Below are 17,435 nucleotides of genomic sequence, written 5' to 3' on the forward strand. Positions count from 1 at the left end.
GCGGGGAACTTGTGCGCTCCCGCTTCCCCCTGGCGGAGACAACACAACTTGCGGAGCTTTCTTCTAGGTACAAGAAGCACGGTTTGAAGAATCGGCAACCAAAGGAAGGCTATTCAGTACACAGAATTACAACAACACCGCGACATCAAGGAACCAGAGCGTGTTTCCAGCCCAGCACCTCCAAACAATGACAGTAAGTTTAACGGTGCAAACGTTGACTAATCAACGCTTCATCTTACGGAAAGACGCGCGCGGCATATCGTTACGATACTATGATGTATTATGTGGGCACAGTTCTGAATTTGATGATGCAGATACACCCAGTCGGAAGCTCCCCTTACCACAGTAATATACCGTACATCCACAAGAAAAGGAACGGTAGCCAGCCATCTCAGGGGGTCAAGCACCCAATCCTCCGGCTAGCGAAAACTGCAACCCCACCACCGAGCCCTGACGCGTTGCCACTGGTTACACACCATATTGCTCGGGCGAGTGAAGTGGGTGTGTCATTCTTTGGATTGTGGCGTTTGGCCGCAGGAGGTGACAAGAGTTCCCATTGTGAAGTTGTGACCTTTACGGCGCCTCAGCCCACCACCGTGTTGTCTTGGCCTCGACCGACATCACTCGAGCAGGAGCCTTATACTCTGTCGTGATTTTCCACTTCTCCCGTTCCATTTGAATCGACAACGGTAGCGACGTGGTCGCCTGGCTTACTTATGGAGACGAAAGAATCCGATTTTCCCCCAATGGGGCATCTCGCTCATATCGTATTCCTCACCCGCAACACCATGCCATGACCTCATTACAATCGACGCCAGATGGCATTTGTCTGTACATTGTTCTCTTGTCCTGTGACAAGACTAGGAAGAAACGGCGTGAACACAACGGCATCTATGAGTTCGTTCCCTATTTCCGCACTCCCTTCCAGTCCCATGTCCTATGCGTCGTAATACACAAGAAGTTTCACTCGCAGCCACCATTTTATCACCCCACAGCGTCGATGCTCAACGACCGCCTTTCATAGCCTGACGGCGGCGGATCTTTTCTGTTACGCGAGTGAGCGCAGACTTGATCTCGCCCTTTTCAAAAGTCTCGACGTCGTAGTAATTGGGTGCGATTTCCTATTTTTGCCGTTAGCAAAAGCTACCAGCGCCGTCCTCGTGTTGGGAAAGGGGGTCACTCACAATGAGCCATTCGGGCCGGACATTGGTCACAGTTCGCACGTACTGCTTGGTCGTAAGCACAAACTCGTTGTACACGACCCAGTCATAGGGACTGGTGACGACAGTGCCCGGATGAATCATGACTAGCTGGTCGTCCTTGACCGTCTTGTACACCTTGGAGTTGGAGCTCTCACGCATGGCCACCTGCATGAAGAACCCCGCGAGTAGGGCCCGCCGAATGTTGGTGTAATAGTCCTTGTCGTGGAATGGTGTGCTGATAAACTCGATCCCGTGGGTCTCCATCGTGCGCTTGAGCTGCGACCGCACGTCATCGGCGGTCGAGAGATGCCGGAAGGATAAGAAGTGTTCGTGGCACCATTTCTTCACGTCCTCGCCGGCCTGCTCAGCACCCTTGTATGCATGGTAGGCGTTGAGCAGGGTAAGGTGATCGCCGTCGGGGTGGGCAAATTGCTGCTTCATCTCGTCGGCACGCTTACGTGCGTTGTTGGGTCGAACCCATATTTGCGGGACGGAGAGAAGCGAGGTGATAGAGAGGATCTCGTTCGAGCAGTAGAACTCGGGGGAAGAAATGAGCATAACGGCCAAGGCTGGGTCGAGCGGAAACTCGGACGCCATGCCGCCTAGAGTCGTCAATTCGCCGTCATCATCCAAGCAAGCGAGGTAGTTGAGTTCCTCGAGGGCGCGCATCATGGTCTCGGGGGCTGGGGGGTCCATCAAGTCAAAGTGGACCAGGTCCTCGACACCCAGTTTCTTTAGCTCAAGGACGGTGTTGGCAAGGTTGGACCGCAGGATCTCGGGGTATGTCTGTTCGATAAGCTCCTTCTTGAAGGCGGCCTCCGTGTATAGGCGGAAGCATTTACCGGGCCGGGTACGACCGGCACGACCGGCACGTTGTTGTGCTGACGCCTTGGAGATCGGTGAAACGAGCAGCGACTCTACTCTGGTACGAGGGTTGTAGATCTTCTGCTTGCCGAAGCCGGGGTCCACAACGTAGACAATGCCGTCGATTGTCAAAGACGTCTCAGCAATGTTTGTTGCGACGATGCATTTCCGGCCCGGGCGGCCACCCTTACGGTGTGCGTCAGGGGCCTTGTCGAAAATTCGCTGCTGCTGGTGCGGCGGCAAAGTACCATAGAGAGGGTAAACAGACATTGGCCCCGCGTCCGACTCTCGGATCATATCATCCACCTCCAAGCTGATACGGCGGCAGGCATCCTCGATCTCCTCCTCGCCAGTCAAGAAGAGCAAAACGTCACCCTCCGGCTCGCTGGCATGAATCTGTAGCACCGTCCTCACAGCCGCCTCGACGTAGTCCCTCTCCGGCTCGGGAGTGTAAAAGATCTCGACGGGGTGTGTCCGACCAGGCACCGCGAGCAGAGGCGCGTTGAAGAAGTAGCTCTGGAATTTCTGAGCATCGAGGGTGGCAGACATGACAATAATCTTCAGGTCTTTCCTCCTCTCGGCGATTTGCTTGAGCAAGGCCATCAAGATATCGGTCGCGAGGGTACGCTCATGGGCTTCGTCGAGAATGATGCAGCTGTAACGCGACATGTCGTGGTCGTGCATCGCTTCACGCAGCAGCTGACCATCCGTCATGTACTTCAGCAGCGTCTTGGGACCAGTACGATTCTCAAAACGAATACTGTAACCGACCTCCTCGCCCAGCTTCACGTCAAGCTCATCGGAAACACGCTGAGCCACGGACATGGCGGCCACTCGTCTCGGCTGTGTACAAGCGATGAGTTTCCCAGTGAGGTGCGGCAGCTCGTCGTAGAGAACGTATTGTGGAATCTGGGTCGTTTTACCGGAACCGGTCTCACCGACGAAAACGAGGATCTGGGTACTGTGGTACATGTCGAGGAACTCCTGGCGCTGTTTGTGTACCGGGAGGTCGCGGCGGGTCTTGAGGATCTTGAAGTATTGTTGAGAGTGCGGGTGGCCGGTCCACGGGTTGTTGTCCGAGTCTTCGGCTTTCGAAGCCTGAAATGCTGTCGTCTTGTGGCGCTCGAGGTCATCAAGAGGCGAAGCGGCGTCATCATTGAGATGCGCTAGGTACGGGTTCGGTTTCGAGCCCATCTTCGTTTCGCTGTCACCGTTCGTCTTCACCCGCTTCGAGTCCTGGGATGCCTCTCTCTCGGCGCTCGATCGCTTGAGGCTCTTGAATGAATCGGCCATGACAACGGTTTCGAATTTTGCGGGGCGCTGGCAGAGAAAATCGGGTAGGAGCAAACGACTCGGGGTTGGGAAATCTCGTTTGCTTTCCCTTTGTGATCGGTCGCGAGGCTGCAACTTTTTTTCATGTGTTTGGGGAAGGACCGGGCTGGGCCTGCCAAACTTTTGGGTGGGTCTTCGATGATAAGCAATTGGCAGAGGCGCCGTCGAGCTGGGAAACTGCATACATGCACATACCGAAGATGGCCGCCGACGTTGACCCATACAGCGTGCAACGACTTATTGATATGTAACGATCTGGTGACACTCTCCGCTGTATTTTTTTCCTGATATATATCTTTAAATCTTTCGGATGTTGTCATACAGACAGAAAACATTGGCAATGTTGAGAAAGGACCCAGCTTCTTCTAGCATTGAATCGTGTTAATTGCATAGGTACAGTACATGAGCTACTATGCAGTTATTAGTTACATACAGGGTAATTACCTAGACAGGAGAGAGCCCAGGGCGTAAGGACCCCGCACCCGCCTGTGCCGCCTCAGGTACCACTCCCACGGGAGGGACCCTGAGTTCAGAAATTCACAGAGTGAGCAAGCAGGGGTGGATGTGGTGGGTTGGTCCTCAGGACAAATTGTGAAACCCCAAGGCTATCCTCTTCCAACCCAAATCCCACGAGAATGACCTCTTTGAGATTTGACATGCTCCGGAAATTTCAAAAACTTTCTTTTCCCTTCCGCTATGATTGGAGATAAAAACTAAACGTTATCTTCTCTCGTTTTCCCATCCAAGATAGTTACCCTGGTTCTCTCCGGAGAACCCCGCTAAACTGAGATTTATTTTTCTTTTCCAGGAAAAAACAACCCCGCTACCTACCGCCATGTCGTCGAACAGCACCCTCAACCCGGAATCGGACAGTTTTGAGAACCGGCCTGCATTTTACATTGGACAGCATGATCCAAACCGAAGAGAACCACTGTCGGACGACCAGTATACTCAGGTTCTCAACAGTGGAGTATGTTCTGTTGTAAATCGATGTTCGCTTCTCAACCTAAAAGCTCACCCAGAATAGTTCCGCTTTGTCACAGCGCCCATTACCACCGAGCACTTCTTCAACCGCGTTGTTGCCCTCTATAAGGCGTACCTCGAGGAGCGAGCGCAATGGAGCCAGCCCAATCCATCTTTGCCGGGGCCGGTGGTGCCAACCTTGACCGATGAGGACACACTTCTGTCGCCCAGCAACTACATCGGTTCTCTTGTCCTGTATGCCAGTCCATGGATAGATCTGTGCTCTGCGGATCCCCACATCTCGAGCATCTCACGCCAGGTTTTAAATCTTGAGGCTGCGTATGCCAACTTTTGTGGTGCGAGAACTATCATCATCCCCGGTCCCAGGGAAGATAGCAGTGGTCGCGACGTTGCTCAGTACGCTCGCGCCATCCGGGAGGCAATGAATGTAGCGGGCCGCGCCAACGTCATCATCCACATGCCCATGTACCGGGAACCGGGCTTAGGGGAGAAGGTAGAAACGCTCTCATCGATATTTGGCCCTGGCGATGGATCGAAGGAGGATGCCGGCGAAATCGATCTTTTTAGTGCCTGGGATTCCTGGCACACCATTCGGTCGGTCTGCAATTACTCTATGAGGTTGTTCGTCGGTTAGTCTTACCCTCGCTTATTTGTGAGTATCTGAAAACTAACCCGTCGTAGCTCTCCGCATCCCCAAGCGTGTCCCTGAGAAGACCCTCCAGGAGCGGTGGTTTGCCGAACCACTTCATTATTTGACCATCAGCCGGGAGGTTTTCCAGCTCAACCGTGCCGGTCACCCGTCGCTTAGTAGGAACCACCAAGATCTAATCGGCCGTTACATGAGGCTCCGCAGCCTCCCTTGGCTACTCCTTAGCGATGTTGGCCCAAGCCCGGAGGAACTGGCGGCGATCCCTGATCCGACTGCGTCCGAGTTCCCATCGCTGGATGAGGCGAGCCGTGCTCTGAAGGAGAACCGCATGCCGCATATGCCACCGATAAATGAATACGTTGAGTACATGAGGTATCTCGAACGCCAGCAACCTGCATTTTCGGCGATGGAGACACCGACCCTGACCAGTTTCCAAGACTGGCTGCAACCACCTCTGCAGCCTCTGGCTGATAATCTCGAATCGGCAACGTACGAAGTATTTGAGGGTGACCCCGTCAAGTACGACCAGTATGAAAAGGCCATTGCTGAAGCCATGACTGAGTGGAGGCAGCTGAAGAAACCCACGTCGACGGCCACGGCGGAGAATCCGGACAGTCCTGAGCTAGTAGTAACCGTGGCGGGTGCTGGGCGTGGGCCCCTAGTAGCACGCGCTCTCCGTGCTGCTAAGACAACGTCGACTCCCATCCAAATCTGGGCCGTTGAGAAGAACCAGGACGCATACGTCTACCTCCTGAGAAGGAACAAGGTAGAATGGGACAACAAAGTGACGCTCGTCAAGACTGACATGCGTGGCTGGGAGGGCCCGCGCCTCAAGGGCAGGGAGGACACGATCGGCAAGGTGGATATTCTCATTACGGAACTTCTCGGCTCATTCGGTGACAATGAGCTTTCCCCCGAATGTCTTGACGGTATCCAAAATCACCTCGCCCGTCCTCATGGGATCTCCATCCCGCATTCCTACACGGCCCATCTGAGCCCCATCTCGACACCGCGTCTCTTCGCGGACATCAGCTCGCGCGTAATCGGTGACCCTAGTGCCTTCGAGACTCCCTGGGTCGTCCGCCTCTTCGCCCTCGACTATGTCGCACAGCGGGCACCGGACCACCCGCGGTTCCAGCAGGCGTGGGAATTTGTCCACCCCGTTGAGGTACTCCGTGCGGACGAGTTCGCGGCGGTGCACGGGAAGGCGGCCCGATATGTCACGGGCGGTGTGGGTAGCATGTCTGGTACCAGCGGCACCAACGAGCACAACAAACGGCACTGCCATCTAACGTTCGTGTGTCCCACACGCGGCGTGATCCACGGGTTAGCTGGGTTCTTCGAGTCAGTGCTGTATGCGTCGCAGACGGGCCAGGGCAAGGAGCCGGTGGAGATCAGCATCCTACCCGATCAAATCGATCGCAAGAGCAAGGATATGATCTCATGGTTCCCTATTTTCTTCCCGCTGAAGGTAAGTTTCGCTCTCCTTATCGTCCACCACCTTCTTTCAACCATTTCCCACTGCGTATGGTGCTAACCCCTCATAGAAACCGCTTTATTTCCCGCAGGACACCGAGCTCGAAGTAAGCATGTGGCGCCAAACAGACGACAATAAGGTTTGGTACGAGTGGTTGGTGGAGGTGTACGCTTGGGTTGGGCCGAAGACGCGGATTAAGGTTGGGGCGACTGATTTGCACAGCAGCCGCAAGGTTGCTTGCTTGATGTAGGAGGGTTGACGTCGGGGGTTATATTGTAGACCGGCCTAACATGGGAGCGGGTTGTCAGCGTCCCTTAATCTCGGATGCTCGACGACTGAGAGGGATGCCAACCTCTTGTAGATTTTGTACCACAGGGTGGGGGTGAAGAGCACCATCCCACCGTTGCGCTCTGCGGATCTCTTCCCCATTCAACTCTGTCAACTTCGGGCCCTCCCTCCTGTAGCAGCTTCGTGCCATGGGAATACATTCATACCGCCCTTCTTATCACCCTTCATCATAAGACTAACCACACCATTTTGGCCTGACAAGTCACCCATACATCCTTTTCATTTAAATTCCCGCCGATGAATCCTTGTTCTCAGCATACCAACCCCCCCCCCCCCCCCCCCCCGGGCCCTTCGACAAAGAACAAAATTTCACTCCATTATCATCGCCGTTTGTCTTGGTCCTCTCATCAATCCTCCATCCTTGTATCGTCCCCACCCTTGCTGTCCTCACCCGTCGCGGCCGTCACATACAGCACATTGTTGCAGCGTATCAGTACTTGGCCCAAAGCACCAGTAAACTTGCGGTCAATAAATTCTTCCGTGTTGCTCAACTGGATGTTCATGTAGCTGTCGATGCTCTATTGCGGGGAAGCAAAGTTAGTTAATGACCACCACTCAACGGAACTAGAACGAAAGAGGGGAAGAGAGAAGGGAACTATCTGGGAAGGAGAGATATATAAAATACGCACCACCAGTCTCCCCTTGTACTCCGTCTCGCCCCACTTGAGACGCACTACCACGTCCTTGTTGACCAGGTCCTGCAGGAACGGCCGCGGGTTAACGGGCACGAAACTCATGATGTCGGCTTCTTCCCCCTCTTTATCTCCTTCTTCTTATATTTCCCTGAATTTCCTCTGGTAATGACAGACTAGGCAACCGCTAGTTCCCGATTTGAGGGTGTAGCGGGGGCGTGGATTCGAGAGGTACTGGCGACGCTGGGGGTTGCTGTAGTCGTCGTCGTTCGTGTGATCGGGGCGGGAGAAGAAGGACCCGATGATCGAATTAACTTTTGAAGTGGGGGACGGCAAACTTTGGTGATACGGCGATGTATCTAGACCGTGGCGACTGAGGTTTCGTTGGCTGGGGTGAAAGCAGAGGGTTTTGCTTTGGGTTGGTTTGAGGACGCGGTTCGCGGTGGTGAACAGCTCCCTGAGTGATTGAACTGGTAATTTTTGGCTTGGCATTTTTTTGGGCGAGCGGCTGGCATCAGGTGGCACCGGCTGAGAGCTCTGGCACCCATCAAATAAATGAGGACACTCCGAACAAAACCTACCTATTCTTCGACGATAAGTTGCATTTGCCGTTTTGAAAGATAAAGTTGGTGGTAAAGTTGATCTGAAATGCACCTGTCAAGCCAATGATCACCGGATAAGCACCAGACTACCTAACTCGCACTAAGGTATCAAGTCCCAAGCGCCGAAGCATATGAATACATTCTCCTGAGAGAAATCTAGGAATACTCGTACATAACGTACACAAATATATGTGTGCTCCAACAACAGGGTCCAGCTTCATGCCCACCTGTCGACGTGCCAACATCCATCAACGTATGTGTTGGTGAGGTATCACAAACAACCCAAAATTAACGCCCGGATAACCAAAACAGATCCAAAGGAATAACCCGGTGGTTTTCACCCCCGCAGCCCGGATTGTAGCCGCAAAAAGATGTTGGCCATGCCCAGCCCAGCCCGACCCAAATATCCCACAGGCCGTTTGTCTCGAGGGGCTAGTCACCGCGTGCTGGCCGCGATTTGCGACGGGAGTCAAAACCAACCAATGCTGGGACACAGCAAACTTGGCCCTTCATCCCGCCATTATTAAATCCAAGGCATCTGCGCTGTCGCTCCCTTCGGCTGCCTATCGGCCCACCCATTTGCTTCCGAAGCGGGCGTCGCCCTGTCCCTCTCCCTCTCCATTTGTGTCTCCCTCCGCCTCCCCCTATTCCCATCTCGTTCCCCCGTTTCCCGCTGATTCTCCCTACCCCCGCCCCGCGTCCGCACCGACACCGCTTCATTTGGCGCCTCCAATTCCACCACATCATACCCCGCCGGCACCAAGCTCTCGCGCGTGCCCATCAATGACGATGACATCGCATACGACTGCGACACGGTGAACGCGGGGGATCTGGTGGCGAGGTCCTTTTTGGAATGCGCCATGGAGGGTCTTCGCGGCGAGGCGGCCTCCTCGGAGAGCTCGAAGCGCCATGCAGCCGCTGCGCTTTCATGCCGCAACTTCTTGGGCAGGCTGGCAGCGGAAGAGGACGAAAACATGGGTTCCTTTGGGGGGACGGGGGGTGGGGTGAACGAGGGCCATTGGGTGTCCTGTTTCTCGAGGCGATGTTTCCGGCGCCAGCGGAGGAAGAAAAAGAGGCTTATTGCGCCGGCGATCAAGAGGCCGGCGACGGCGGAACCGATTGCGATGCCGACGATGGCGGCTGTGCTTATGCCGTCGTTGGTGGCTGAGGAAGAAAGGGAGGATAGCGGGGGGGAAGTTTGGGCTGGGACGGGAAGCCGACTCGGCGATGGCGATGTTTGCGTCATGGCTGATAGACCCTCCTGAGGTGGTGGTGGTGGGTTAGTCTTCTAGGAAGCTCATTCCAATTCGTTGCAGTCGCACTTACAAGATCGCCAATTCTTGGCGCCGGTGTTGGGTCACTAGACCGGAAGCGGATCTGGATGCCGTAGGCTGTGATGGCGTTCGCTGTCTCGGTTACGGACGTCGTCCCGTCGATCGTTCCGTCTTTCACGACCGTGACGCCGAGGACCCCTTCCGCGCGTGACCACGCCGTCGTGCACCCGACGAACGGCTGGCCTGAATTGCCGGAAGCTAGGCAAGTGTAAGACAGGTTGCTATCACCCAGATAATATAATTTAGCGAGCCGATCGCATGGATCGTGGAGGTAAGGCCTGTGCGATGGTTGAACCTACCCCGGACAACACACGGCAGCCGTCTCTGTTTCGATACCCGTGGAGGCGAGTGTCGAGCAGGCGATCGTGTACCCGTGCGGACACCAGCCTGGAGAGTAATAGTTCGTCGGGACTGGATTGTAGCTCTTGGGGAAGCAATTGGAGTCGGCTGTAAAAAGAGGGCCCGCAACATAACTCGAGCTGGTTCGGGACCAGACTTGATAGAGCTGGGGGTCGGTAGCGATACAGCTTGCTGGAGGCGTGAATGTGGTAGTCAAGGGGCCGACAGCTGTCATAGCTGATACCGAGCCGTCTAGCGCATGAGGCTCGCTATCGTCAAAATCTCCAGGCACAAACTGGAACCACCCGCTTAACCGGATCCAGCCAGTTGATGGCTCAAAACAGGATTCAAAGAAGCGCCTTCAAGGTGCGGTGAAATGAGATATTGAAGGCAGGGGGAAATTTGGGGAATGTATTGAGACGTGGAATTCCAAAGACCTGAACCAGCGGGAGCAACTTTCTCTGTGGGCTGGATTTGCTGGGCCGTGCCAAGGGGCACTTCGGCCTCGACGATACGCGCCTCGCACTTACTGTGCTCGATGCAGGCGAGAACGCGCCACTCGTTCTCTGGGTTGGGGTCCGGATTGGGGGGCGGCGGCGCGGTACGGTTCTCGAAACCCGTGCTGGTGGGCTGCATGAACAAGCAACAACTCATCACTTCGTCAAGCCTCGCGTGCCTCGCTACCCCGGCCGGTCCGGGATTAAGAGGCTTAAGACAATGTTGCTATTCGACACCGCCATCTCCGCAACGCCCGTCAGCCAACTTATCACGTTTTACTTGTGCATCAGCAAATCCGGCCGAAAAACAACAATCCAGCCAACAGGTGGTATTGGGCTTTGGTGATTTTGGGTTGGGTCGTTGCAACAGCGGGTGTAGGACGTTGATGTTAGTGTTCCCGAGACCAACAAACAGCTTCCGGCCCCCAGTGCGGTTTCAAAACGGAAACTGGGAGCCGCCACTCCGACTATTTTCCCCACAAACGAGGCGGAGTTGTCATCCGTGTTGTTATGAGGTCCATGTTGGCCGGAAGTTGGAACACAACACCGAGGAGTTGACGGGCGGTTGCTGAGCTCAGTGTTGGCGGGGCCGGCTGAGCTGGGTTGTCTATCCGTATCTCGGGCCAAAAGGGCATCTTGGAGGGAGGTTGCCATCGGTACCTGCATCAAGTCGGCCATGCCGCTTGCCCGCTGCTTCAGGTGACAAGACGGTCAACCCCGAATTCCCTCTCGCCAAGTCTCCATTCCATCTTGCGACTCGAGGCGTCTTTCGACCCTGCTGTCTACAGTTTTGAACTCCTTAGATGTAGATCAACCACCCAGTGCGCGATTGCGTGACGGACGCAGCGGAAATGGCTCAAAAAGTACGGATCCGTAGAACCAACAAGATGAGCCCCTGGCCGGCAGCGAAGCCCTGCAGCAGCAGCACCAACAGACTCGGCTTCGTGTCGATCGATGAGCTGAATTGGAAATGTTTCAAATGAAAACAAACAGCCTTCCCGGTGTTGGCCGTCGCTCTCCCGAGACCGAGCCGAGTCGGGCGTTTCGTTGGGCGCGTCGCGCCCCCAAAGTCAAGGTTTCACCGACGGTTCGTCCCTCTCGTGCTCGAAGCCATCGGAATGGGGCGAAATGGATCGGGTTCAGAGCCTCGTGGTGAGGAAAAGAGCTGGAAGAGAAGCGGAATCTGGGGAATCGCACTGGTTGGTCTTGGCAGCAGCAGCATCTTTTGTAGCCCGTGCCCTGATATTATTTGCCCCACTTTAACGTTGCTTTCTAGGGTCGCACGGGTCGTTAAACTTAGGTTGCCTGCGTTCTCAGAACAATGCGGAAACACCAGAAATTTGTCAGAAAAGGGAGGCAACGACCTTCAATATTCCGCTTTGGGAAATTATCTCAGTCGCTACATCAACCCATTATTGGGGCAAAGCAGGGTCGATGAAATACCGGCGGGTTCACCTCTTTATTGCTGGTTTGTGACGTTGACCATGAGTTCCACCTTTTCCTGCTGCCGAGTTTATGCCCCTTGAGGCCAATACACCGAGCAAACAAGACCTAAACCGCCTCCGCTGAAAAGATGGACGCCCGACAAAAGTTAATCAACTCTTTCTACGATGCCGGCCATAAAGCCTTTGACCCTGACACACCAGCGGGCAACCGGGCCCAAGCCGTGCAGGATTTCCACAACTTGGTTGACAGGCAAGTCCGGCGAGTGCCTACCTGCGTGGGCACGCCATCTGCTGCCCTGCGGTCCTGACCGGTTTCCAGAACCAAAACCCTCAACGCACTCGGCGCACTCAACGCCTTGCTCAAGGCGGGCGCCACGCCACCATGGCTACGCAGCGGCGTGATGGATAAGCTAGCCCGACTACCCTCGGAGCGCCCGCAGGACGGTGTGCGAGCCACCTTGGAGTTCGTTTTTTCGATGCACCCGTCGAGTACCATGATGTCCGTAGCCGCGGCTGAAGCGGCCGTCCCACAGAAAAAAGGGGCGCTCATTACCCATGAGGCTCTCACTCTTGCGAGTAACCTTCTGTCCAAACCACCTAAGGCGGTGTCTCCGGAGACGTGGTATGCAGGCATATCGCCTCAGTTGTTGGGGCTGCTTGACGGAGGGGAAGGACCGGAACTTGTGAAGGCTGCCGCATATGTTATCGGGTTTGGTATTCTGGGGACAAAGGAGTTCGGAGCACCCGGTATTTTTGTCCTCCCGTTATTTCCCTCTTCTATCCGAGCTGACCGGTTGTGTAGGAACTGCCGGGTGGAAATTCTTTGCAGAGCCGATGCTTCACCACATTAAACCCCCTCCGGGGGCTTCAAAGGACTCGGTCGTTGACGCCGACGGTGTCATAAATCTCAGCCGAGGTCAGATTGTAGTTTCGCCTGAGAACCTAGTGACGGCACTCCGCCGGTTACAGTCTCTAGTCGTTGCGCACCCGAACCCTGGGCTGTGCAAGCGGCTTCTGACGCCCCTTCTGCTCCCTCTTTGGGCTCTTGCATCCTGGCCGGACGCCAAAGAGACGGCCTGCGAACCCGCGCTGTCACTCATGAAGATTTTTCTCCAAATAACGGCTTCCCCAAATCTTGTTGCGACCCTCATTCGAAACCTTGGCTATCTTGGCGGGTATGACAAGCAGAACCCAGAGTGGGTTTACGACGGCGTCAACGGCGGCCAAATAGCCATCGTGGATTTGAGGCGTGCCCTACGGGCTTCTGCCCCCCCGATCATCCCCCAAGGCATTGACCAAAAGATATCAAAGCTTTTCGAGGTCATTACCCTGACATACTCAGATGGTGATCTCTCGACTATATTCCTTCAACTTCTCAAAAAATGGTTGAAGTCGACTGCGGATAGTAAGGGGTTGGGCATCAAGATAGAGCAGGCAGACGAGGAGGATGCGGTCACTCAGCTGACCGAGATGAAAACTCTCCGGGCCATGATGGAGAAGTTTCCCGAGAAGCTTGCGGCGCAGCCGAAACACATTCTTGACCTTGCCGCTCAGCTTCTGGCGGCCCCAGGAGAAGCCTTGGATGGTAATGATGAGGTTACTGGTGTGACACTTAGTCTTCTCAACATGGTCATCACTGCCCCAGGTTTTCAGAAGTCGCACGTCGACCCGGAGACCTTACGACTCATAGAGTCCTCTCTCGACACACTATCCAGATCATCGACAGATGCCTCTCCTACAGCTACGAACCTCCGTCTTCTACTCCTCTACCGAGACGAGATCGACCCGGACGCTCCCACCACCACAGCACCTACGGACCGGCAAGTTGAGGACCGCAAGGCTTATAATCTTGCCGTCTCCTACATCACGGCAGCAGACTCCCCTCCGCCTGTTAGATCTGAAGGCCTGAATCTCATTTCCAAACTCGTTGCGGCTCGTTCCCCGGCTCTCGACATTCCTGGTATCCTAGTCCTCCTCGCCACCCTCATCGCTGACTCCGACGAATACATCTACCTACGCATCATCAAGCTCTACACCCTCCTCTGCAACGGTCACCCACGATCTGTGCTGCGCGACCTGACGGACCACTTCGTCGACGCCAAGGAAAAGCATGCCGTCGACACCCGCTTACGGTTTGGTGAGGCCATACTACAGGTCATCCAACGTATGGGTGAGACATTCACGGGAGGCCTAGCTGAAGAGACGGGCCACGGACTTCTATCGGTTGCGGGGAGACGGGGACATCGGCCAAAAACAGAGGCGCGACAGGCACGCGACACGAAGACGCAAGAGAGGAAAGAGAAGGAAGCCGAAGAGGCCTGGGGCGGCGAGATGCCCGACATGAGCGATACCATGACAGCCGAAGAGAAGCTGCGCAACGAAGTACTGGAGCAGATTGTACAGGGCTGGGAGAGTCAGCGAGGGATGGAGGACGTGCGGGTCCGAACGTCGGCGTTGTCGGTGTTGGGCGCAGCTGTTGAGGTGAACGTCGCCGGACTCGGACAACAGGTCGTTACAGCGGCGGTCGATTTGTCGGTTGCGGTACTGCAGCTGGAGCGCGAAGTGGAAAAGGGGATTCTCCGACGGGCTGCGGCGGCTTTTGTGTTAAGTTTTCTCAATGCACTGCAGAAGGCGGATGAGAGCGGACAGGGTTTGGGCTTTGGGTTTGGGCCGCGGGCGCAGGAGGATGTGTTGCGCACGCTGAGGTATGTCGTGGATACTGATGAGGACGGGTTGGTTGTGGAACATGCGAGAGAGGCGGTGGCTGGTCTGGAGGAGTGGCAAGCTATAAAGCTTCTGCCTATTGGGAGAAACCAGCAGCTGGTGTTTGGCGGTGGGTTGACAAGGTTGGCTGGGTTGGATATTAACCCAGAGAGGTCTGCTGCTGCTACCTCCGCCGCCGAGAATCCGACCAGGGTAAGGATTGAGGAAATTGAGTAACGTTCAAATGGTGATTAAATCAATAGACAAATGGTTTCGTCCCAAAACCACGAATAATCCTGCATCGATGAATCGCCGTATGGGGGCTCAACGTAAGTTGACAGAGGGATTCTCGTTCTTGATTATGGTCGTGTTATTACCTTTCATGCGTAGTAATCAAGATTTTGCCCAAGGAGATTAGACAAAACTCATAACCCGGGCTTTGAGGGCAGCCGCGCTTGCGTGGGATATCCCGAGTAGGACGGAGCGGTTCTGTTAAGCGTTGTCAAGTTCATTCTAGGGTTAGGGTTGTATGTTATCCTGGCAGCCCGTGACAGCGCATAAAATGTGTGTGAGTGCCATTCCCGACGCGTCAACCCCACCACGGATCTCACACTTCATCACTCCACGGCAAATCGGTGTGATATCGGTCGGGGCTTTGACAATGGCCCCGCGGCAGGAGATTCTCGATTCGGAGGACGACGACAGCGACTTCAGCAGCGCCCCTGAAACGGGAGACACCAGTGTCGAGACACTCGACGCGGGTGTGTCCCGCATGCTTGAGCCAGAGGAAAGTCATGACGAGAGCCACGAAATCATCGCGGGAACACACATTGCCGCCACCGGTTCGACAGATCCGGCATTTTTCCAGCGCGTTTATGACCGACACCAGGCCATTGGCAACACGCAGGATGTGATCCCCGACACAGCACCACCAGGCCCGCCCGCGTCCAACTGGACTACCGTATCATCGGCACCGACCCCTGGGCAGCGACAGCCGGTAATGGACCCTTCGTCAATTACTCCAGTGACTGATCCGGTGGCCCCCGGCCGCCGGGCCCGCCGGGCAGCGGCAGATATCTCCCCAGCAAATTTCATCGACCTAACGGAGATCTCCTCTCCCAGGGAAGAGACCGCGAGCCGGGGGGTTGGTCTCAGCGATGTGTGGGATATGCCGCCGCCGCCGCCATCCACCACATCGCAGCGGACAACAGCTAGGACGTACGGAAAGAAGCGGAAGGCTGCGCTTCTTAGTCTTGAACAGGGCGACGACGGGCTGCTGGGAAACAGCCCGACAATGATGCCAAGTACCCTGCTGCCGGATACCCAAGACCCGTACGCCTTTCCCGAAGCAACCCCGCCAACGAGGAGATCCCAACGAGAAGCGCCTCACAGCTCAGACCAACGTTCGCCACAGCTCCCACCACATCTGCCACCGCCGGACTCTAGCCCAGTGATGCTCGTACCGACGGGGTTGGAGGGAGCGGCGGAGTACTCACCCAACCGGCCAACGCGCAGCAGTGCGCGGAAGAAGAAACGGACCAGTTTTTTCGGTGATCCTGAGCCGGGCCATGACGATCCTGGGGATAGCAGCATGCCCGACACGGCGGTCCCATCCCTCTACATCACGCAGAGCGCACTCACAGCAAGCCAGAGGCGAGAGTATCGGGTGGTTAGCCCGACGTCGTCTTTGGCGCCGACAGCGGCTATGGTCGAGGGGGCGGAGAGCTCCTCGGTGGCGGACCAGTCGTTTGGGTTTAGGAATGACAAATCTGGCCCGGGCGAGATGGACACGATGTTCAAATCGAGCGGGGCCACGACGATTGCGTACCCGACACCTAGCCGAGTTACGTCGTCCAGGAGGTTGGCTGATGTGGCGGAGGAAGAAGTGGCGACGGAAGGAGTAGGGGAGAGTGGCTACCAGGTTTGTTTCCCTGGGTATAACCTTGCCTTGCTTGCCTTAGCTAGGAGTGATGGATTCGCTAACCACAATTCCACCTCACAGTCCTCACCTGACGTTCTCACCGAAATGGGAACTGCGGCTAGTTCGAGGTCGAAGAGGAGCAGAGCAAAACCTAGTTCGTCCGTGGGCATTCCTTCCTCTAAACTCGACCCGCCAACGTCCACGAGGAGGATGAGACAAAGGAGGGTCACTCGGGAAGCCGAGGATGAATCTTTTGAAGCGGACCCGTTGGGAAGCACGCAAGAGAATACAGCCCCTCAGCAACAGAAAGAGGCACCACAAGAGGGCAATATCATGGGAGTGCATGAAGATGCCCATGATGAGACGCCAATCCGTAACACGGAGCCAGCAGACGCGGAACCGATTGAGCCTCCGGAGGAAACCGCAAAACCTGCCGCAAAAGGCAAGAAGGGGCGAAAGAAGAAAGGCTCAAAGGCCCAACAGGCTCCTCCCCCTGAGCTCGATGAACCCGTTCCTACCAAGTCGGAGCCCGTGAAAGACACCCAGCCACCTGTTAAGGGCAAACAGGGTCGTCAAAACAAAACCAAACCCAAAGTCAAGTCCACGGCAGAAGTGCCCCCCAGCGACGAGTCGGACGCGGAGGCGGAGGCAGAGGTCGACATACCTGACACCGCGCCACAGATCCTATCCGAAGGGGACACCAACCGCCCACCTAGCCCCACAACAACAGCCAGGGGGGATACTAGCGACGCGCCCGGGGAGAGCAAAGAGAATAAGGCCCCTCCAACGAAGGACGTGGAAACGCCCAAGGACAAGCTGGCGGAGAAAGCGGAGAAAAGTACCGTCAAAGATGTCAAGCCGAGTGCGCAAAAAGTACGGTACCGTGTGGGGTTGAGCAAGCGGTCGCACATTGCGCCGCTGTTGAAGTGTCTGAAGAAGCAGACCTAGGTGTGTGTGTGTGTGTGTACATGGGGTGTGCCGTAAACGGCGTATAGAAGATCCGGGGGGGCGTCTGAAATGGCATGGCTGGGATGGAGGAGTCGGACTTTGCTTGCGAATACCCATTTGCTTTTTGGTAAGACGTTTGCTATTGTTTGAGAAGATGG

At 55.5% G+C, this 17,435-nt stretch overlaps 6 protein-coding genes across 6 annotated transcripts; 3 read left to right on the top strand and 3 right to left on the bottom strand.

Moving 5' to 3' along the window:
* Positions 1–1,004: 1,004 nt before the first annotated feature.
* On the bottom strand, positions 1,005–3,359 carry C8A04DRAFT_36945 (P-loop containing nucleoside triphosphate hydrolase protein; the record flags this gene model as incomplete). The annotated part of the gene is made up of 2 exons (XM_062783707.1): positions 1,005–1,121; positions 1,185–3,359. 2 exons carry the CDS (start codon positions 3,357–3,359, stop codon positions 1,005–1,007), a joined length of 2,292 nt encoding a protein of 763 aa, XP_062637486.1.
* An 874-nt stretch (positions 3,360–4,233) lies between these two features.
* Positions 4,234–6,758, top strand: C8A04DRAFT_36946 (PRMT5 arginine-N-methyltransferase-domain-containing protein; the record flags this gene model as incomplete). Its single annotated transcript, XM_062783708.1, has 4 exons — positions 4,234–4,368; positions 4,426–5,011; positions 5,064–6,502; positions 6,579–6,758. 4 exons carry the CDS (start codon positions 4,234–4,236, stop codon positions 6,756–6,758), a joined length of 2,340 nt encoding a protein of 779 aa, XP_062637487.1.
* A 445-nt stretch (positions 6,759–7,203) lies between these two features.
* Positions 7,204–7,593, bottom strand: C8A04DRAFT_36947 (uncharacterized protein; the record flags this gene model as incomplete). The annotated part of the gene is made up of 2 exons (XM_062783709.1): positions 7,204–7,374; positions 7,486–7,593. 2 exons carry the CDS (start codon positions 7,591–7,593, stop codon positions 7,204–7,206), a joined length of 279 nt encoding a protein of 92 aa, XP_062637488.1.
* A 1,020-nt stretch (positions 7,594–8,613) lies between these two features.
* C8A04DRAFT_11845 (uncharacterized protein) lies at positions 8,614–10,417 on the bottom strand (the record flags this gene model as incomplete). The annotated part of the gene is made up of 5 exons (XM_062777118.1): positions 8,614–8,704; positions 8,801–9,348; positions 9,417–9,645; positions 9,724–10,015; positions 10,201–10,417. 5 exons carry the CDS (start codon positions 10,415–10,417, stop codon positions 8,614–8,616), a joined length of 1,377 nt encoding a protein of 458 aa, XP_062637489.1.
* A 1,689-nt stretch (positions 10,418–12,106) lies between these two features.
* C8A04DRAFT_11823 (uncharacterized protein) lies at positions 12,107–14,645 on the top strand (the record flags this gene model as incomplete). Its single annotated transcript, XM_062777106.1, has 2 exons — positions 12,107–12,452; positions 12,508–14,645. 2 exons carry the CDS (start codon positions 12,107–12,109, stop codon positions 14,643–14,645), a joined length of 2,484 nt encoding a protein of 827 aa, XP_062637490.1.
* A 424-nt stretch (positions 14,646–15,069) lies between these two features.
* C8A04DRAFT_36950 (uncharacterized protein) lies at positions 15,070–17,277 on the top strand (the record flags this gene model as incomplete). Its single annotated transcript, XM_062783710.1, has 2 exons — positions 15,070–16,329; positions 16,411–17,277. 2 exons carry the CDS (start codon positions 15,070–15,072, stop codon positions 17,275–17,277), a joined length of 2,127 nt encoding a protein of 708 aa, XP_062637491.1.
* Between the last annotated feature and the right edge of the window lie 158 nt (positions 17,278–17,435).

This window comes from Dichotomopilus funicola (genome assembly GCF_033296635.1).
Source record: "Dichotomopilus funicola strain CBS 141.50 unplaced genomic scaffold C8A04scaffold_27, whole genome shotgun sequence".
NCBI lineage: Eukaryota > Fungi > Ascomycota > Sordariomycetes > Sordariales > Chaetomiaceae > Dichotomopilus > Dichotomopilus funicola.